General features: G+C 36.5%; 1 protein-coding gene across 1 annotated transcript in view; it reads left to right on the forward strand.

The window, feature by feature from the left end:
* Positions 1–3,869: 3,869 nt before the first annotated feature.
* The window catches only part of LOC123556865 (transient receptor potential-gamma protein-like), a 42,881-nt gene continuing 23,793 nt past the window's right edge, over positions 3,870–22,957 (forward strand). The window contains exons 1-4 of the mRNA XM_053543089.1: positions 3,870–4,100; positions 5,795–5,935; positions 9,598–9,737; positions 17,303–17,706. Coding sequence (XP_053399064.1) covers positions 3,983–4,100; positions 5,795–5,935; positions 9,598–9,737; positions 17,303–17,706 — 803 coding nt within the window. The 5' untranslated portion in view covers positions 3,870–3,982. The remainder of the gene's footprint in view (positions 4,101–5,794; positions 5,936–9,597; positions 9,738–17,302; positions 17,707–22,957) is intronic.

Consider the following 22,957-nt stretch of genomic DNA (forward strand, 5'->3'; position numbering starts at 1 on the left):
ATCTGGGATCAAAAACTAGGTCACTAGGTCAAATGAAAGAAAAACCTTGTGTATGCGATAGAGGCTGTATTTTTCAATTAATCTTCATAAATTTTGGTCAGAATGATAACCTTGATAAAATCTAGGTCGAGTTCGAAAATGGGTCATCTGGGATCAAAAACTAGGTCACTAGGTCAAATCAAAGAAAATGCTTGTATATGCAATAGAGGCTGTATTTTTCGATTGATCTTCCCGAAAGTAAGTCAAAATAATAACCTTAATGAAATCTAGGCCGAGATTGAAAATGGGTCATTTTAGATCAAAAAGTAGGTCACTAGGTCAAATCAAAGAAAAACCGTGTGTATGCAATAGATGCTGTATTTTTCAAATGATCTTCATGAAATTTGGTCAGAATGATTGCATTGATAAAATATTAGTCTAGTTTGAATATGGGTCATCTGGGGTCAAAAATTAGGTCACTAGGTCAAATCAAAGAAAAACTTTGTGTATGCAATAGAAGCTGTATTTTTCAATAAATCTTCATGAAATTATGTCTGAATAATAGCCTTGATAAAATCTAGGTCAAGTTTGAATATGGGTCATCTTGGATCAAAAAGTAGGTCACTAGGTCAAATCAAAGAAAAAAGTCCTACCTGCGAACACTTGTTTTCCTTTACTACCTGTGAGCACTTGTTTTCCTTTACTACCTGTGAGCACCTGTTTTCCTGTTCTACCTGTGAGCACTTGTTTTCCTGTTCTACCTGTGAGCACTTGTTTTCCTTTACTACCTGGGAGCACCTGTTTTCCTGTTCTACCTGTGAACACTTGTTTTTCTTTTACTACCTGTGAGCACCTGTTTTCCTGTTCTACCTGTGAGCACTTGTTTTCCTGTTCTACCTGTGAGCACTTGTTTTCCTTTACTACCTGTGAGCACCTGTTTTCCTGTTCTACCTGTGAGCACTTGTTTTCCTGTTCTACCTGTGAGCACTTGTTTTCCTTTACTACCTGTGAGCACTTGTTTTCCTGTTCTACCTGTGAGCACCTGTTCTACCTGTGAACACTTGTTTTCCTTTACTACCTGTGAGCACCTGTTTTCCTGTTCTACCTGTGAGCACTTGTTTTCCTGTTCTACCTATGAGCACCTGTTTTCCTGTTCTACCTGTGAGCACTTGTTTTCCTGTTCTACCTGTGAACACTTGTTTTTCTTTTACTACCTGTGAGCACCTGTTTTCCTGTTCTACCTGTGAGCACTTGTTTTCCTGTTCTACCTGTGAGCACTTGTTTTCCTTTACTACCTGGGAGCACCTGTTTTCCTGTTCTACCTGTGAACACTTGTTTTTCTTTTACTACCTGTGAGCACCTGTTTTCCTGTTCTACCTGTGAGCACTTGTTTTCCTGTTCTACCTGTGAGCACTTGTTTTTCCTTTACTACCTGTGAGCACCTGTTTTCCTGTTCTACCTGTGAGCACTTGTTTTCCTGTTCTACCTGTGAGCACTTGTTTTCCTTTACTACCTGTGAGCACTTGTTTTCCTGTTCTACCTGTGAGCACCTGTTTTCCTGTTCTACCTGTGAACACTTGTTTTCCTTTACTACCTGTGAGCACCTGTTTTCCTGTTCTACCTGTGAGCACTTGTTTTCCTGTTCTACCTATGAGCACCTGTTTTCCTGTTCTACCTGTGAGCACTTGTTTTCCTGTTCTACCTGTGAGCACTTGTTTTCCTTTACTACCTGTGAGCACTTGTTTTCCTTTACTACCTGTGAGCACCTGTTTTCCTGTTCTACCTGTGAGCACTTGTTTTCCTTTACTACCTGGGAGCACCTGTTTTCCTGTTCTACCTGTGAACACTTGTTTTTCTTTTACTACCTGTGAGCACCTGTTTTCCTGTTCTACCTGTGAGCACTTGTTTTCCTGTTCTACCTGTGAGCACTTGTTTTCCTTTACTACCTGTGAGCACCTGTTTTCCTGTTCTACCTGTGAGCACCTGTTTTCCTGTACTACCTGTGAGCACCTGTTTTCCTGTACTACCTGTGAGCACCTGTTTTCCTGTACTACCTGTGAGCACCTGTTTTCCTGCTCTACCTGTGAGCACCTGTTCTGCCTGTGAGCACTTGTTTTCCTGTTCTACCTGTGAACACTTGTTTTCCTTTACTACCTGTGAGCACCTGTTTTCCTGTTTTACATGTGAGCACTTGTTTTCCTTTACTACCTGTGAACACCTGTTTTCCTCTTCTACCTGTGAGCACTTGTTTTCCTGTTCTACCTATGAGCACCTGTTTTCCTGTTCTACCTGTGAGCACCTGTTTTCCTTTTCTACCTGTGAGCACCTGTTTTCCTGTACTACCTGTGAGCATCTGTTTTCCTGTACTACCTGTAAGCACCTGTTTTCCTTTTATACCTTTGAGTACTTGTTTTCCTATACTACCTATGAGCACATGTGTTCCTGCTCTCCTTGTGTACACCAGTTTCACTGCACTTCCTGTGAGCACCAGTTTCACTGCACTACATGTGTGCACTAATGTCCTTGTACTTACTGCATGTGTACACCAGTTTCCCAGGACTTCTGTTTGCACCAGTTTCCTTGCGCTTCCTGTATGCACCCATTTTCCTGCACTACATGTGAGCACCCTTTTTCGTGCACGCACCAGTTTCCCTGCACTTCTGTGTGCACCAGTTTCACTGCACTTACTATGTACACCAGTTTCTCTGCACTTTCTGCATACACCAGTTTCACTGCACTTTCCGCATACACCAGTTTCACTGCACTTCTGTGTACACCAGTTTCACTGCACTTTCTGTGTACACCAGTTTCTCTGCACTTTCTGCATACACCAGTTTCACTGCACTTCCCACATACACCAGTTTCACTGCACTTCTGTGTACACCAGTTTCACTGCACTTTTTGTATACACCACAGGGTTCGAATTTAAGCTCGCATACTCGCGAAATGCGAGTGCAAATTTCAAACTGCGAGGTGTGATTTCAGACACCAGCATTTTTTTGCGAGTGAAAGTTTTTGGCCGAATAATGTGCATTTCTAATGGTCGTCTCGATCTTACACTGTTCTTTAACACCTCGCGGTCATTACAGTGCATTGTCATTTGCAGAACGAATTTTGGAGCACTCTTTCATCTTTCGTTGTAAACGGAAGTTTACACTCGATAAATGTCCCGTGCGCATATCTTTTCAACTGCTGACAAGTACCTGTGCCAATTTTGATGACGTTTACCGCATCCGGTGGGTTTTTTAGTAATCTATAATAAGTTACTCTTTATATAGCGCAAATACGATTGGCTGGACTCGTCACGTGGATGTTTGTGTTATGTTCTAATAAAGTGACAAGTCGCGGAAAATGCAAGTAGATTTTTCATATAGCAAGTTAAAAAAAATACCACTTGCGAAAAAATGCAAGTAGAAAATCTGGCTAAATTCGAACCTTGACACTAGTTTCACTGCACTTCTGTGTACACCATTTTCACTGCACTTTCTGCATGTATACACCTTTTCCCTGCACTACCTGTGTGCAGCAGTTTCCTTGCACTACTGGTGTTCACCAAATTCTCTGCACTTACTGTGTACACCAGTTTCCCTGCACTACTGTGTGCACCATTTTCCCTGCCCTTACTGTTTGCATCTGGTTCTCTGCACTTTCTGCACCAGGATCAGGAGTGTTTTTCTCTTTGAATACTGTTTTGTAATTTGTTTTTATCTTTTAAGAGGCTTTACAACATAAAAGTGAATCAAAGTGAGATGTGTGCAGTAATATTTGCATTCTCTCACAGCTCTGAGCAGCTGCATTGATTTCATTTATTTAAGTTATTAAAGCTGACAACTTTTGCCTGTTACACTAAATGTTTTCATAAAAAAAGAAATGTTGTTTATTGCAGTTTGTTGCTCATCCGAACTGTCAACAGTTGCTAGCTACATTGTGGTACGAAGGTTGTCCGGGTTTTAGAAGACGGAACATTGTGTGCAAGCTCCTTATCACCGTGACGATAGGGTTTATGTTTCCATTGTTGTGTATCACTTACCTCATCGCACCAAAGAGTAGTTTTGGAAAGCTCATACGTAAACCATTCATAAAGTTTATCTGTCATAGCGCATCATATATTGTGTTTCTTGGTAAGTTGTGTGACCTCATTAAATTTTTTGAAATTAAAAGTACAAAGTTTTGTCAAGATTTGCATCAAAATAAATGCTATTAGCAGTGCTATTTTTGATAATATGTAACAGATTACCCAGCTGTACAACAGATTCATAAATATATGTTCCTACAAATGGATCTTATACATCAGGTGGCCTGATGGTCTTGTGGTAACATGCTTGACTGCCAGTTCAGAGGTCTGGGGTTCGAATCCTGGTCCAGGCACTTGAAACTTCTTAGATACTCTTTGAGTGTCTCCCAACTAACTAACAGGCTAGTATGAGTTCTTCCCAGGAAAGACGGCTTTGGCTGTATCAGTGCTACACATTGGGCACGTTGAAAAACCAGTGTCAATTCTCAAAGAGTTAAGGCTAATTAGCTTGACATTTCTTGCATACCAGACAGGGATTTCCGGTGTTTTCACCAGTGCTAGAAAATTCCATCTTACAAAAGTGGGTGCAGTCAGAACACAAAATACCATGGTCTATCCACTATCATCTAACCATTTATAGGATAATATAATCATAATATGGTGCACCTCTCTTGGGAAAATTGTTTCAATCTAATGTATTTTTCAGAACAATTAGTTCTTTTTGTATTAGCAATAAAGCCAATCTATCCCTCATGGACATATCCAAGCTTTATGGAAATAATAGCAGAAAATTGCTGTCATTTCCGGTAAATTTAGACATAACACAAACCTGTTTACAGGAAATGAGATAGAAAAATGTGTGTGTTACAGCTTATAGTAAATGGTGTAAACTGTCAATGATTCTTTCCTCCTGTCTTGATTATCTCAGCTTGTCTGTATTGGTGAAGCTTACCGAGTCATTCTCGCTCCAAATAAAATATCCAGTTGTTGTGCTTCCAGTAAAATATCCAGTTCTGGCACTCCCAATAAATTGTCCAGTTCTGGCACTCCCAACAGAATATCCAGCTCTGCCACATCCAGTAGAATATCCAGTTCTGCCACTCCCAATAAAATATCCAGTTCTGGTGCTCCCAATAAAATATCCAGGTCTGGTGCACCCTGGTCCCAGTAAAATATCCAGTTCTGGCCCAGTTGACAGCATTTAGTTTGATCCCTTGACCTCAAGGTTGAATAGGTTCAAGGTTAGTGTTTGACCTTTTCAATTGATAACTCATGTAAGCAGTTGCTAAACTTTTCAGAAAAGTCAAATTGGATAAAATCTGTAAGAACCATTGGTCAAGCAAAATAATAGCAGACTTGGTTTAATTGATTCTGTTCGTGAGAGGTTACGAATGTGCAACACACCTCACACCTCCTGTCATTGACTTCAGTAGAATTGAATAATTATTACTCCACAATCCTAAAGGACCAGAAAATATAGAAAGGCTGAGTGTTGCAAATGCCATGGTCCTTATCAGCACTTTCAGCTCTCAAATAAAACTGTCTTTTAGCTATTTAATGCTATTTACTATTTTTACAGTAGTTTCTTTATAAAATAACTTTTAAGTTACAGTTGATGATTTCACTAAAACTATGTTACTGATCAGACCGGAAAAATAACCATTTTATGAACACTTTTCATATTCAGAAATAAATTCCATGATAGGTGTTAATTTTAAGCTCCTTTTTTTTACTAGCAGAAACAGACAGAACATTGTAAATGATATCAGTACTCATGAACACATGTACATCTGTTTACAGTTTTGTTGATCCTTGTGTCTCAGCGTATAGAAATACCAAATATAGACAACCGCAGCTCATCCTTTGTAAAGGAAACCAAAACGGAGCTTCGTGGAGCACCAGCTACCACTATAGAATGGATGATACTGGCTTATGTAGCAGGTAAGACTGTTCAAAAATGGTGAACTGTGTCTGTGAATGGGACAAAAACAGCTTGCTACAACTTTAGAATGAATGATAATAGATTATGTAGCAGGTAAGACTGTTCAAAAATGGTGAACTGTGTCTGTGAATGGGACAAAAACAGCTAAATGCTACAACTATAGAATGAATGATAATGGCTTATGTAGCAGGTAAGACTGTTAAAAAACAATGAAGTGTTTGTGAATGGGACAAAAGCAGCTTGCCACAACTATAAAATGAATGATAATGGCTAATGTAACAGGTAAGATCGTTCTAGAATGTCATGTAACAGAGACAAAAATCCAACACTTTGAAGCACATTGCTTAAGCTGCAGAATGCAGAATACTGGTAAGACTGTTGTTTTAGAATTACAAACATTTGTAAGGTGGCAAATACGTGGAACACCTGCTACAAGAATGAAACAAACCATACTTTTCTGTCTGGCAGAGACAGTTGTAATACAATGTTGAGTTGTAAAGGGGGCAAAAGCAAAGTAACATGAAACACCTGCTTCAACTATAGAATGGATGATACTGGCTTACACAACAGGTTTTTTTGTAACAGAGACAAGAACTGAGCTATGTGAAGCATCTGCTACAACTATATAGAATGGATGAAACTTGCTTATGTGATATATAAGATTGTTCTAGAATGCTACATTTAAAAGAAAAAAACTCAGCTACGTGAAGCACATGCTTCAGCTCTAGAATGAATGGTACTGGTTTATGTGGCAGGTAAGTCTGTTCTAGAATTATTATATGTGCTCTAGACAAATACAGAGCTACAAAGCACCTGCTACAACTGTAGACAAATAATTTAGGATTATTAAGGATCTAAAATGGAGATGCATGTAGCAGTTTCCGCATCTGAATATGGAATGTAGCTGGTAGGACTTCAGAGATATATACGCCCATATTTTAAAAGAAAGGTAAATATTAAGGAAATAGGATCTCGGAGAAAATAAGGTTCTGGTTGTTGAAGTATTAGCTTCATTTACCTTCAGACTAATCATCTCAGATTGTACAACATGCAGCCATTGTTGGAGGTCAAAAATCACACCATATTGTTCCTGAAAACCTACTCAGTCTAACTACATTTTTGAGTTGTTTAAAGGTGCCAAGATGATGGCAGTACAAGATTTAATGGCTGTTTGTAAAGGGAGATGTAATTGAACTGTCTCAAAGACATTATTTCCTGCAGTCCTGTGACATTTTAATAAAATCTGCAGAAGACTAAAAAGTGCAAAGAAAAGACTGTGTCAGACATCAGATGATTTACTGACTTGAGAGTTTCTCTGTGAGAAGACCTTGATCAATATTGCTATTCAGCTTCAGGGGTAGGTAATACAGATTAGAATGTAGTATCTAATGTTTTTAGCTCACCTGAGCTCAAAATGCTCTAATGGTGAGGTGTTGTGATCGCTCTGTGCCTTGTCCTGTGTCATCCATTGATCAGTTTTACTGTTTGCACTCTTAGAGTTTATAGTTTTAGCCAGATCTTAATTAAACCTGGTCAGAATGTTTACCTTTTTGAAATCTAGGTCAAATTTGAAAGTTGGAAATCTGAGTAATGTGTTCAAAACATAAACATGATGTAGAAAACATTGAAATACTGACAGATCTGTTTTTAACAGTGTTAGTAAAGTCACACAGTTATTAGCATGCATTCTCTGCTTATACCTCTAGAGCAAAATTAAAGTATTAAAAGGGACATAAAATACTGCAAATTGTTCTAGACAGGCACTCAGTATAGCTAAATACAAACCATTGTTACATATAGATGTCACTGATATGCTGCCCTATCCATATAATATATATAATATATATTATATGCATATAGTTAACACAAACTGAAATGATTTTATCACACTGTGGAGTGTTTGGGGACCTCAATGTTTTGATTTAGATATACTAATGGCAATTTTCTGATAAACTAAAATATAATCTTGTTTCATCAGTCAGTTTTGCCTAAATTTTCTTGTGTATGTTAATTACAGTAATACTATATGAACTTACAAATGGCACTACCAGTAAAATAATTATAACTGGCACCAAAACATATATATTTGCATTTTAGCAGCTGCAGCTAGCGTTATCCAAATTTCAAGATTTATTTTAAGAGTTTTGATAGGATTTCAGTAGTTAGAAACTTCATTCAGATAATACAACATAACTTTCTGTCAGTCAGTACTGTCTCTGATCACCTTTCATTTGTTTAGTCATATAAATAATACAGCTGAGTGTTTATCTTTTATTACTGTTGCATGCAGAAAAACAAGAATAAAGTAAACGATGAACACAACTGTAGGAACTGTCTCTACTTGATACCTCTTCTTCATGTTTCTACTTTACGTCTTTACTTCTTGTTTCTGCTTCATGTCTCTACTTGTCATGTCTCTACTTCTATGTCAAGTTGCTACTCATGTCTCTACTTCATGTCCTTACTTAATGTCTCTAGTTAAGTCTACTTCATGTCTGTATTTCATATTTCTACTTTATGTCCCTATTTTATGACCCTACTTCATATCCCTACTTTTTGTCTCTACTTAATGTTATTACTTTGTGTCCCTATTTCATGTCTCTTCTTCATGTTATTACTTTGTGTTCCTATTTCATGTCTCTACTTCATGTCTGTATTTCATATTTCTACTTTGTCCCTATTTTATGACCATACTTCATATCCCTACTTTTTGTCTCTACTTAATGTTATTACTTTGTGTCCCTATTTCATGTCTTACTTCATGGCTTTACTTCTTGCTTCTACTTCATGTCTCCACTTCATGTCTTACCTCATGGCTTTACTTCTTGCTTCTTACTTCATGTTGCTTCATGTCGTACTTCATGGCTTTACTTCTTGCTTCTACTTCATGTCTGTGCTTCATGTCTCCACTTCATGTCTTACTTCATGGCTTTACTTCTTGCTTCTTACTTCATGTCTGTGCTTCATGTCTCCACTTCATGTCTTACTTCTTGGCTTTACTTCTTGCTTCTACTTCATGTCTGTGCTTCATGTCTCCACTTCATGTCTTACTTCATGGCTTTACTTCTTGCTTCTTACTTCATGTCTTACTTCATGGCTTTACTTCTTGCTTCTTACTTCATGTCTGTGCTTCATGTCGTACTTCATGGCTTTACTTCTTGCTTCTGCTTCATGTCTGTGCTTCATGTCTCCAGGTCATGTCTTACTTCATGGCTTTACTTCTTGCTTCTTATTTCATGTCTGTGCTTCATGTCTCAACTTCATGTTCTTACTTAATTTTTCATCTTCATGTTATTTCTTTGTGTCCCTAATTCATGTCCCAGCTTCATGTCATTACTTCATGTCTGCTTAATGTCTCTATATCCCTTTTTCTAAGATTGATATACTCTGCCTCAGAATTCAAAGGTTCTGCTAAATTATGTAAAACTTTAACATCTGTACATTCTAAGGTTTGGAATATTAAAATTGCAGTTGATAGTCATTGTGCTAGTTAAAAGGGGATTCATTGTACACCTTGTTCCATGTGAGGAAGTTTCTGATACATTACAAATAAATAGTATCCTCTTAACTAGCTGGCTATTGATGTTAATGTGCAAATACATTTAAATCCCAAAACTCTGTTGTTCTGATCGGGCATAAAACACATTGGTTACTATTTCAGGTTTGATATGGACAGAGATAAAACAGCTGTGGGATGAAGGAGCAGATGAATATTGTCATGACATGTGGAACATTCTAGACTTTGTCACCAATTCATTGTACATTGCCACACTCACACTCAGGGTTATAGCCTATTTACAGGTAATAATTTCATAATGTGAGGAACATTCTAGACGTTGTCACCAATTCATTGTACATTGCCACACTCACACTCGGGGTTACAGCCTATTTACAGGTAATTTCATAATGTGAGGAACATTCTAGACGTAGTCACCAATTCATTGTACATTGCCACACTCACACTCAGGGTTATAGCCTATTTACAGGTAATAATTTCATAATGTGAGGAACATTCTAGACGTTGTCACCAATTCATTTTACATTGCCACACTCACACCCAGGGTTATAGCCTATTTACAGGTAATAATTCCATAATGTGAGGAACATTCTAGACGTTGTCACCAATTCATTGTACATTGCCACACTCACACTCAGGGTTATAGCCTATTTACAGGTAATTTCATAATGTGAGGAACATTCTAGACGTTGTCACCAATTCATTGTACATTGCCACACTCACACTCAGGGTTATAGCCTATTTACAGGTAATAATTCCATGATGTGAGGAACATTCTAGACTTCGTCACCAATTTATTGTACATTGCTGCACATACACTAAGGGTCATAGTCTATTTATATTTCAAATTGTGTATAGATCATTTTAGACTTTGTCATCAATGTATTGTACATTGCTACACTATTTTCAGGGTTCTAGCATGTTTGTACAGGTTATACAGGCATGAAACACTCTCAACATTATAACTAGTTTATTTCATGTTGCCACTCTAGCACTTCAGTGTTATAACCTGTTTGTAGGTAATATCTCCATTATGATTTGAACGTTATTGACTTGTCTTTTTGTTTCCAATTCATTGTGGTTTGAGATACTTACTGTTCCTAGTGGCATTTCTGTGGGTGATATCTAATATTGTCACAGTAGTGAAACATTGTAGACTTTGTCACCAATTCATTGTACATTGCCACACTCACACTCAGGGTTATGGCCTATTTACAGGTAATTTTGCCATAATATGAGGAACATTCTAGACTTTGTCACCAATTCTTTGTACAATGCCACACTCACACTCGGGGTTATAGCCTATTTACAGGTAATTTTGCCATAATGTGAGGAACATTGCAGACTTTGTTACCAATTCATTGTACATTGCCACATTCACACACAGGGTTATAGCCTATTTACAGGTAATTTTGCCACATTCTTGACTTTGTCACCAGTTCATTGTACAATTATATTAGAATTATTCCCATGCATATAGCATTGACTGAAGTGAGGGTTATATTTTATACTAACAGTTCCTTCTATTATGGGATTGCATATCTTACTTTCATTTTAAAATGGGACTGTTTATGTAATTGTTTAACAATCACGTATTTTGCACTATCAAAAGACATTTACAGTAGATTCTTCAAATAACTGTAACAGGGGGTTTCTATCTGGGGTAGTTATGTATGCAATGACTTATGACTGAAACAGATAGATTTATGGGGGAAAATTTTGACAAGTATGTTATATCATGAAATTTCTTTGCATGATTGGGTGCTGAAAGGATATCTTGTTGAAACTTCCTGTAAAATACAGTATGAATTGTGTTACATTTGCCAAACAATTAACCATAACATAGTATCTGCAGCAACCACATTGTGCTTCCAGTAACTTGGCACATGGTACTTGGGCTTTTACTAACATAAACTAATGATAAAATGCAAAAAAGAATATACGATTATACAGCTGTATTGAGTCAACAGGCATCAAGGTAATAAAACAGGTACATTGAGTGCATGCTTACCACACACTTGCCTTTGAGAACAAGTTCATTAGACTTTTAAAAGGTTTGAACAAAATGAAATGTCCCAGTTGTCAGACAGTTTATGCTCGAGTATTGAAATCATTTAAAGCCATATTTTTATGCCTTTATTTGTAAAGTCTCTCCCAGTCATTTTTACAGGTTACATTAGATCATTTGCCTTTGGCTTCCTGGTATTTTACATTAATGAACAAGTAAACAATAGGAAAGCAGAGATTTAGCCTCCAACCACACATGCATTGTTTACTGAGAACAGCAGGTTTGTTTCTGCAATTTCCTGTCATACTCCAGACAGTGGAGGAAGTTTGAGATTTTATATGCATATACTGGAAGGCTTTAATTATGATGTATTCTTCTTACAACTTGAGAATATTGCAATACTGTAGAATCATGGTATTCTTGGTGGACTTATTTTTTGGGGGATTTAGTGGTTGTTACAATCCACAAAATTAAATTCTAACAAACAGTAACTTTCTCATTCATTTTCATCTTCAGAGATTCATAGTCACACAAAATAGACATATTGACCATGACCACACAATTTCATGCACATAAATATAACTATTTTCACAGTATATTGCAGTACACTTGAATTGTATTTCTATATATGTCACAAAATATTGCAACAGTCAGCAGCTTATTATTTGGTGGTCCTTCACAGACCCTTTACAGTGCCTGCCAATGGCAACACCTTCCTTTGATTGTTATCTTGTGACAAAAACCTATTAAAATGCCACTTTTGATCTATGAACTATATTCAGGGTGAGCTGTTAGTATAGGTGATGACTCAGCATCTGCTTGCTTTACTTATACCCCCACAAAATGAAGTTTGTGGGGGTATATAGGAGTGAGATTGTCGGTCTGTCTGTCTAGTCAGTCGGTTGGTTGGTTTTCATGGTTTCCAGACAATAACTCATGAAGGCTTGACAGATTTAAATAATTTTTGAGACACAGGTGTAACATCATAAAATATAGGTCAAGTTTGACTTTGAGATCAGTAGGTCAAAGGTCAAGGTCGCAATGACCCAGAACACTTAAACGGCTTGAGAACGCTTGGGCCAAGGATCATAAATTTCGGTATACAAGTGTAACATCATAAAATACAGGTCAAGTTCAACTTTAAAGCTACTTTCCATAGAATCGCAAGCAATCTTATCATTTGTCTATATTTTCTTTATGTTTCAGACTACGCAAATAGCAATTATTTTATCTAAGTTCCATTTTGTTACTTTGTAATCGGTTATTTTCCTCGGAGTACCGAAACCTATTTTTAGAATGTGAAATTGAAAGTAGACTATGATAATCAAAAGAGCACACTCTTAGCTGGCAAACAGTAACAAAATGGCTGCCCTAATGCACAGTAAGGTTTCTGGGTAAAGAAATTCGTTACTTAACGGCAAATATTCTAATATATGGCTTTATATGCAATGTAAATGTTTGTTGGGAGTATATTCAACAGCTTAAAGACAAACTGGCAGGGAATGTGACACAATTTATTATACATAAATTTAAACGTGATGTTAATTTCTTCTAAATGCATGTAGGGCAACGCGCATACTTGGAGAATGAATAGGGTGTATTAATCAATTAGTCAATTTTGTATGTAGCTGTCAAGGGAGAAACGCCATTAGTGAACATAATGAAGAGCAAACAATTACTATGCCAGGGAATATTACACCACTTACTGTACACCATTTTAAATGTATTTATATTGTCTTAAATTCAAATGCTTGAACATGCAATGTTCTATCATGGGGAAAGTACTTCTAACGGCATTCTCATAGAAGACATAAGGTAGAAGATTGAATGAACTACCTAAATCATACCAGAGATAAAAACCTGGGCCATAATGAATTTTAAAGACAGTAAATATCTTTAAAATGATGTATGATGAATTGTATTATATATTCCCTGAAAAGGAACCTGTGCCACACATTTTTAAGCTCTGTCGACCAATAAACAGTGTTTGCAAACGGTGTTACTACTGTTTCTGTTACTGTTGGCAAAAAAGTGGTTATCTTATAACTGCTAAGTGTTGTTGACGACAGTTAGTAGTTTACCATTGAAATCTTTGAAAGTATGCCGAATTTAACAATTATCAATATTTTACTATTGAAACCAGAATTATTTGACCATGTACAAGTAGAATTATTTTTTTCTTTAACAAAATTTAATTAGAGTGTGGAAAGCAGCTTTAAGGTCAGTAGGTCAAAGGTTAAGGTTACAATGACCCGGAACAATTAAATGGTTTCCAGATGATAACTTGAGAATGTTTGGGCCTAGGATCATAAATCTTGGTACACAGGTGTAACATCATAAAATACAGGTCAAGCTCGACTTTTAGGTCAAGGGTCAAGGTCAAAATGACCCGGAACAGTTAAACGGTTTCCAGATGATAACTTGAGAACACTTGGGCCTAGGATCACGAAAGTTGAAAAGGAGGTTGGTCATAACCAGCAGATGACTCCAATTGATTTTGAGATCAGTAGGTCAAATGTCAAGGTCACAGTGACCCCTGAACAGTTAAACCATTTCTGGACGATAACTTGAGAACGCTTGGGCCTAGGATCTCGAAACTTTATAGGGAGTTGATCATGACCAGCGGATGATCCCTATTGATTCTGAGATTTGACTTTGACATTGGCTTACTTCTGTAACAAGGCCGTATTGTGGGGGTAAAATTCATCACTCCTATTACAACTCTAGTTTCTATTTTTTTTTGTCATATTTATTAGGGCTTTGATTATTTTGGAAAACTCAATCTATCTGGGATAACGTCTTCAAAAATGTATTTCTTAGTGTCTTCACTCGGCAACGTGGCCATCCACATATTTATCAATATAATAGTGCTGACTTTTGTTAATATGATAGAGTCATTAAAGTCATTGTTATGTAAAAAGAAGTACCAATCTTTGTTAATGCACAATGACACTTGTCAGTCTGTGCTATAACTGACAGTGACTTTGTTCAAATTTCTGTGACTTTCAGTAATGTATGTATACATTATCATCGTCTTTCTACATAGCACAGCATATCACATGACAAAGTTGGAAAGTTAACAGATCTTATTTAAATTTATCATTGTGATCAGTCTTGATATATAGGGGATAGTTGTTGAAATATCTTTCATGAATGAACACCAGATGCAACAAGATATGGTGTTCATTATAGAGTGAAATATATTTTGATCTTACATGTAAAACAAACATATTTTCTTTTTATTTTGTGTTTTGTCTAAATATACCCATTTTACAGTTTCTTATCAGTGAAAAATTATTATGTTTGATATTTTTATGCCCCCCGGCATCTACTGATGCGGGAGGCATATAGTGATCGTTATGTCCGTACGAGGTTAACCAAATGGGACCGTTTCGTCTAGCATCAATACCCCTAACTAGAACGACTTGATACTAATGCAGATGTAACCTGTGACCATTCCTCATCTTCAGACATCACCTGACCTCAGTTTGACCTTGACCTCATTTTGGACTTAGGTTGCCTTATATGGGCCATCTCTTGGTTAACCAAATGGGACCGTTTTGCCTAGCCGCAATACCGCTTGCAAGAATGAATTGATACTAATACAGATGTAACCTGTGACCATTCCTCATCTTCAAACATCACCTGACCTCAGTTTGACCTTGACCTTGACCTCATTTTGGACTTAGGTTGCTTTATATTGGCCATCTCTGGGTTAACCAAATGGGACCATTTCGTCTAGCATTAATACCCCTTACAAGAATGAATTGATACTAATACAGATGTAACCTGTGACCATTCCTCATGTTCAAACATCACCTGACCTCAGTTTGACCTTGACCTCCTTTGGGCTTAGGTTGCTTTGTATCGACAAGGATGCCACCGGGGGCATCAAGCGTTTATTGAACGCAACTCCTTGTTCACTGTGAAAATACCAGTAAACAAAAACATGTAATAAAAGGCAATCTTGAATGAAAAATAATGATATTCATAACAATTTTTATTTTGTGTACTGTAGGCCCTCGACAATTTTTATATAATGTTTCCTATTTATTGGAATGCTGCTATATACATGTACAGTTTAAGTAGAATCAATTAATGTCAATTACATCTCACAGATTTGTCACTGAATTATTTAGAATGTGTCAGATTACTCAAAATTTTGTATTGATTTTCAACACAAGTTGCAACATCTATAAAGCTTCCTAAAGTACCCTTGCATTACAACAACAATCAATTAAGAAAAGTCTTTAGTGCATCACTTTCATGGTATTTTATTTAAGATTACTGTAAAATCATTAATATTCGCAGGGGACTAATTTTCGTGGTTGAGTCAATCCACGAAATTTAATCCCAACGAACAAGTAAAATTCCCATTCATTTTATGTCCAAAAGTTGAAATCCACGAATTCATATCCCCATGAAATTGCCGTTTTGACCAAAACCACAAAATTTCGTGCCCACGAAATTAAATGATTTCACAGTATATTCATGTTTCAGCCATCAAGTCTCTGTGCTAATTTTGATTAATCTTCTCATACAATTTATGATGACATTCCCAATCATCTTCCAGGTCACAAAGCCATATTTTCGTATGTGGTCCATAATTTAATTACTGTACTTTCTTTTTTTATGTGGTCAATATTTCCATTACTTCATGCAAACTGTTTATTGTATTATGACTTATGATAATGAGGATTGTGATCTTACCAATATTCAAAGTCAAAACTTTAAAGGTCACATAGCATTTTGTGCAAACTAAACTTTGGAGTGGATGTGACACTTAGATTTGCCCTTGTCTGTCTATAAGATGATGCATCACACAAGTTCTCAGACATTACAGTAATGTTATTTAGTAAGTGAGGTTGTGTACCCAGGCTTTTTATTGGGATTTTCCTCTGCATGACCAGAGGTATGGCCCTTGACTTAGTCAAAATTTACATAAAGGGTCTAAATGTTTGTGTCACGTGTGCCTCAAAATGTATTTGACCTAGTCATGAAACTATAGAAATGTTTTTCAGCATGTAAAAGTGTGCACCTTAGGTTTTGTTTGGGATTTCTTTTGGCATGACCAGAAGTTTTTGTCCGTGTTTTAGTTATGAAAGGCCTAAAGATTGTGTTATCTCGAAAAGGTTTTGACATGGAGTCATGGAACTTTATAGGAATGTTGCCCAGCTCAATGTCTTCTGTTTTATTTTTTGAAGATTTTGAGGTATTCTTACACACATCCCCACCACAGCACCCCACCACAATGTATATTTTGTACTTTCAGTTGCTGGCTCTTTTTTATCACTTGTAGTATCATCATCAAGATTAAAAATTTTCTACTCTTGAGTTCTTTACAATAAAGATGAGATGAAAGTTGGTCAGTAAGTAACATATTACTGTATAATGACAGTAGGGGGGGGGGGGGGGGGGGCACCAGTGTCCTATGGACACACAACAATTTATCCCTGCCAGTGCAGATGCAGCTAGAGCCATTTGACGAGCCAAAAACCCCAGAACAGAGAAAGAAATTTAGATAGTACATGTCCGCCTATCTTAGCTTGGTTCTTTGTGTATAAATAGTCTGGTTCTTTTATGTGCATGTTGTAGAGCACCAATCTTTCCTAGGAAGAACCAGTACTGGCTTCTCAGTTAAGGTGGAGACACTCGGGCTGAGCATCTCAGAAATATCCAGTGCCTTGACTGGAATTCAAATCTAAAACCTCTGGATTGACAGTCCAGTAAGTTACCACTAGACCACTGTATCACCATATAATGCTGGTTGAAGATGATCAGAAGTTACTGTATTAGATAAATGCTAACTTTGCAGTAATTCGTAATGTTAATATATTTCAGGTTCAAAAGGAACGGGAGACTGGTCAGATGGAACATGCCAATCTCCAGCGGAGAGAGTGGGACCCGTATGACCCAAATCTCATAGCAGAGGCGTTATTTGCAGCGGCAAATATATTCAGTTCTTTAAAACTCATTTATATATTTACTGTGAACCCACACCTTGGACCCTTACAGATATCACTGGGGCGTATGATCATGGATATCATGAAATTTGGAGTGTTGTATATGCTAGTGCTGTTGTCATTTGCATGCGGGTTAAATCATTTACATTGGTATTACGCTACACTTCGATCAGAGGAATGTCACTTGCAAAGTGACACACAAGCCACACGGTATACGGCTGCAACAAATTTACCCTACTCTGAAATTGACCCATGTGATAGGAAGTACAAAAGCTTCGCAAAGTAAGTTATTTTCCTGTCTAATGACTCTCTCTCTGACATTTGCACTGAATGTATGAAAATTTGACTTTCAAATGTAAAATCACTTTGTAAAAACTAGCATAATTCATCTTATTTATATTCATTAGATGCATAAAAATGTATTAAATAAGGGAAGATAGCTCATAATGTCCTTTCTGCTGCTATGCTGAAAGCTAATTGCCTGTTGTCATGGTTATTCATGTTTGAAGACAGTTATTATAGTGCTCGCACACAGGTTTTGTGTCTGCAAGAGAACATCAGATTTGTTGGCTGTATTTCAATTTTATAAATAATTGATAATGATAGATGCATTCAAATTGATCATTTTTAGCTTGACTTTTTGAAGAAAAAGTAGAGTTATTGCACTCGCCCCGGTGTCCACGTCGGCCTCGGTGTCGCGGTTGGTTAAAGTTTTTGATAAAGTCAAATATCTCTGTTACTATCAAAGCTATTGACTTGAAACTTAAAATACTTATTTACCATCAAAGTCTACACCAGGAGAAACAATCCCCGTAACTCTGATTGAACTTTGACGGGATTATGCCCCTTTTAAACTTAGAATTTTTGGTTAAAGTTTTTGATAAAGTCAAATATCTCTGTTACTATCAAAGCTATTGGCTTGAAACTTAAATAGTTATTTACTATCAAAGTCTACACCAGGAGAAACAATCCCCATAACTCTGATTTGAATTTTGACAGATTTATGCCCCTTTTTAACTTAGAATATTTGGTTAAAGTTTTTAATAAAGTCAAATATCTCTGTTACTATCAAAGCTATTGACTTGAAACTTGAAATACTTATTTACTATCAAAGTCTACACCAGGAGAAACAATCCTCATAACTCTGGTTTGAATTTTGACAGATTTATGCCCCTTTTTAACTTAGAATATTTGGTTAAAGTTTTTGATAATGTCAAATATCTCTGTTACTATCAAAGCTATTGACTTGAAACTTCAAATACTTATTTACTATCAAAGAAGTCTACACCAGGAGAAACAATCCCCATAACTCTGATTTGAATTTTGACAGAATTATGACCCTTTTTAACTTAGAATTTTTTGTTAAAGTTTTTAATAAAGTCAAATATCTCTGTTACTATCAAAGCTATTGACTTGAAACTTAAAATACTTATTTACCATCAAAGTCTACACCAGGAGAAACAATCCCCATTACTCTGATTTGAATTTTGACAGATTTATGCCCCTTTTTAACTTAGACTGTTTTGTTTAAATTTTTGATAAAGTCAAATAACTCTGTTACTATTAAAGCTTTTGACTTGAAACTTTAAATAGTTATTTACTATCAAAGTCTTCACCAGGAGAAATGATCCCCATTACTCTGGTTTGAATTTTGACAGAGTTATGTCCCTTTTTAACTTGGAGAAATTTTTTTACTGGCAAAGCTCTAATTCAGAGTCAAGCACTGAGAAAAGTCCAGCGTGCTGTCTTACGGACAGCTCTTGTTTTAATTAAATTTAAAATTACATGTCAGATTTGTATAAATTTTGCAGATCTTTACATGAAATGAGATTATATTTAAAGAAGGATTGCACTTTACCCTAAAGTCTGGCATGGTAAATAGTTTGTTCTAAGGTTTTGGCTCCTAGTTTATCAGTGTAGTCAAGTCAAAATGCCACAAAATTGTTTAGAAAAAAAGTGAACTTAAAGCCTGTCTTGAATTACTTTTAAAGAGAAATTCTATCTGTTTGGAAGCTGTTACTGAAATGTTTCCCGTTCAAAACTTGGCAGAAAACATTTTGTATTGCTGAAACTAGTGAAGGATGTAATTATGTTTATGTTTTACAGTAAGAATTTGAGAAATCTAGAGGGTAGATTACAGATAGAAAGGGCTTCAGTGTTTACAGACATGATTGAACAGAACTGCCTGTGAATTCAAATTTAGAGATGATAAAATTAAATGCTCTTTGTAGTTGAACTGGAGAAACATATACTGTGAAATCATTAATATTCGTGGGGGACTAATTTTCGTGGATTTCGTGGTTGAGTCAATCCACGAAATTTAATACCAACGAACAAGAAAATTCCCATTCATTTTATGTTAAAAAGTTGAAATCCACGAATTCATATCCCCACGAAATTGCTGTTTTGACCAAAACCATGAAATTTCATACCCACGAAATTAAATGATTTTACAGTACAGTTTTTCATGATTTTATTCTGCCTATCACTTGCAAACAGGAGCAACTTCTAAAAAATTGAATAAAGTGATTGTTACACAGATGTCTGTTGCAAATATTCAGTGGTAAAAATTTCTGCAAGAAAAAATTAACATACTTGCATGTTTGTTGGGGAGGTTGAGGCAGGGTGCAGTTTACATTTGCCTATGTGTTTACCTGCATCTTACTATGTAAAATCAATTTCGGCTCTTTCATGTTTCTATTATGTTATGGTATATATAGAAAATGTGTGAAGGACTTATTCAGTAAATCATCGGAATGGTATTCCGAGGCTGAGGCATCTCATTTGGCTGTACATTTTTCTTACCCTGTTGAATTTTGCCCCAAAGTGGGGCTGCAACTTTGCATGTTCTGAGATTAGCTTGTTTTCTCCCATTTATAATATTGGGATTAATTTCAATATAACAAGGGAGTGGGTTACAGTAGAGAACTTTGTTAACTTAATAAAATTTGGGAGAAAACATGTAAGCAGTTTAGTAACTCAACAGGTAGAGCCGCTGAAGGATATTCCAAAGGCCTGTATTCAAGTCTCTGTTGCACATTTTCTCACCCCATGACATGTGAAAACAAGAGGACCATGATGGTCCTGAATCGCTCACCTGTTCCCACATGACCCAGTTTTGAGTATGACGTCATATTTTCTATTATTTGACATAGTGACCTAGTTTTTGAGCTCATGTGACCCAGTTTTGAACCTGACCTAGATATCATCAATATAAAAATTCTGACCAATTTTCATGAAGATCCATTGAAAAATATAGCCTCTAGAGACGTCAAAAGATTTTTCTAATTTTAGAACTACTGACCTAGTTTTTGACTGCAGTTGACCCAGTTTCAAAACTGACCTAGATATCATCAAGATGAACATTCAGACCAACTTTCATACAGATCCCATGAAAAGTATGGCCTCTAGAGAGGTCACAAGGTTTTTTATTATTTGACCTACTGACGTAGTTTTTGATGGCACGTGACCCAGTTTCAAACCTGACCTAGATTTCATCAAGATGAACATTCTGACCAATTTTCATGAAGATCCATTCAAGGGTATGGCCTCTAGAGAGGTCGCAAGGTTTTTCTATTTTTAGACCTACTGACCTAGTTTTTGATCGCAGTTGACCCAGTTTCAAACATGACCTATATATCATCAAGATAAACATTCAGACCAGCATTCATACAGATCCCATGAAAAATATGACCTCTAGAGAGGTCACAAGGTTTTTTCATTATTTTACCTACTGACCTACTTTTTGATGATACATGACCCACTTTCAAACTTGACCTAGATATCATCAAGATGAACATTCTGACCAATTTTTAGCTCATCTGATTTTTTGAAAAAAAATGATGAGTTATTGTCATCACTTGAGCGGTTGTCGGCGTCGGCGTCTGCGTCGGCGTTGCCTGGTTAAGTTTTATGTTTAGGTCAGCTTTTCTCCTAAACTATCAAAGCTATTGCTTTGAAACTTGGAATACTTGTTCACCATCATAAGCTGACCCTGTATAGCAAGAAACATAACTCCATCTTGCTTTTTGCAAGATTTATGGCCCCTTTTGTACTTAGAAAATATCAGATTTCTTGGTTAAGTTTTATGTTTAGGTCAACTTTTCTCCTAAACTATCAAAGCTATTGCTTTGAAACTTGGAATACTTGTTCACCATCATAAGCAGACCCTGTACATCAAGAAACATAACTCCATCTTGCTTTTTGCAAGATTTATTGCCCCTTTTGGACTTAGAAAATCAGTTTTCTTGGTTAAGTTTTATGTTTAGGTCAGCTTTTATCCTAAACTATCAAAGCTATTGCTTTAAAACTTGCAACACTTGTTCACCATCATAAGTTGACCCTGTACAGCAAGAAACATAACTCCATCCTGCTTTTTGCAAGATTTATGGCCCCTTTTGGACTTAGAAAATATCAGATTTCTTGGTTAAGTTTTATGTTTAGGTCGACTTTTTCTCTTAAACTATCAAAGCTATTGCTTTGAAACTTGCAACACTTGTTGACCATCATAAGCTGACTCTGTACAGCAAGCAACATAACTCCATCCTGCTTTTTGCAATAATTATTGCCCCTTTTGGACTTAGAAAATCATTTTCTTGGTTGAGTATTATGTTTAAGTCAACTTTTCTCATAAACTATCAAAGCTATTGCTTTAAAACTTGCAACAGTTTTTCACCATCATAAGTGGACACTGAACATCAAGAAACATAACTCTATCCTGCTTTTTGCAAGAATGATGGCCCTTTTTAGACTTAGAAAATCATGGGTAGGACAATATTTCTATTACACAAAAAAAATCAGATGAGCGTCAGCACCCGCAAGGCGGTGCTCTTGTTATGAAGATCCATTCAAAAGTATGGCTTCTAGAGAGGTCACAAGGTTTTTCTATTTTTAGACCTACTGACCTAGTTTTTGACCGCACATGATCCAGTTTCGAACTTGACCTAGATATCATCAAGGTGAACATTCAGACCAACTTTCATACAGATCCCAGGAAAATATGGCCTTTAGAGAGGTCACAAGGTTTTTCTATTATTTGACCTACTGACCTTGTTTTTGATGGCACGTGACCCAGTTTCGAACTTGACCTAGATATCATCAAGATGAACATTCAGATCAACTTTCATACAGATCCCATGAAAAATATGGCCTTTAGAGAGGTCACGTTTTTCTATTATTTGACCTACTGACCTAGTTTTTGATGGCACATGACCCAGTTTCGAAATTGACCTAGATATCATCAAGGTGAACATTCTGACCAATTTTCATGAAGATCTCTTGAAATATATGGCCTCAAGAGAGGTCACAAGGTTTTTCTATTTTTAGACCTACTGACCTAGTTTTTTACTGCACGTGACCCAGTTTCGAACTTGACCTAGATATCATCAAGGTGAACATTCTGACCAAATTTCATAAAGATCCAGTGAAAAATGTGACCTCTAGAGTGGTCACAAACAAAAGTTTACGCACGGACGGACAGACGGACGACGGACGCTGCGCGATCACAAAAGCTCACCTTGTCACAAAGTGACAG

Source organism: Mercenaria mercenaria, chromosome 5 (genome assembly GCF_021730395.1).
Source record: "Mercenaria mercenaria strain notata chromosome 5, MADL_Memer_1, whole genome shotgun sequence".
Lineage (NCBI taxonomy): Eukaryota > Metazoa > Mollusca > Bivalvia > Venerida > Veneridae > Mercenaria > Mercenaria mercenaria.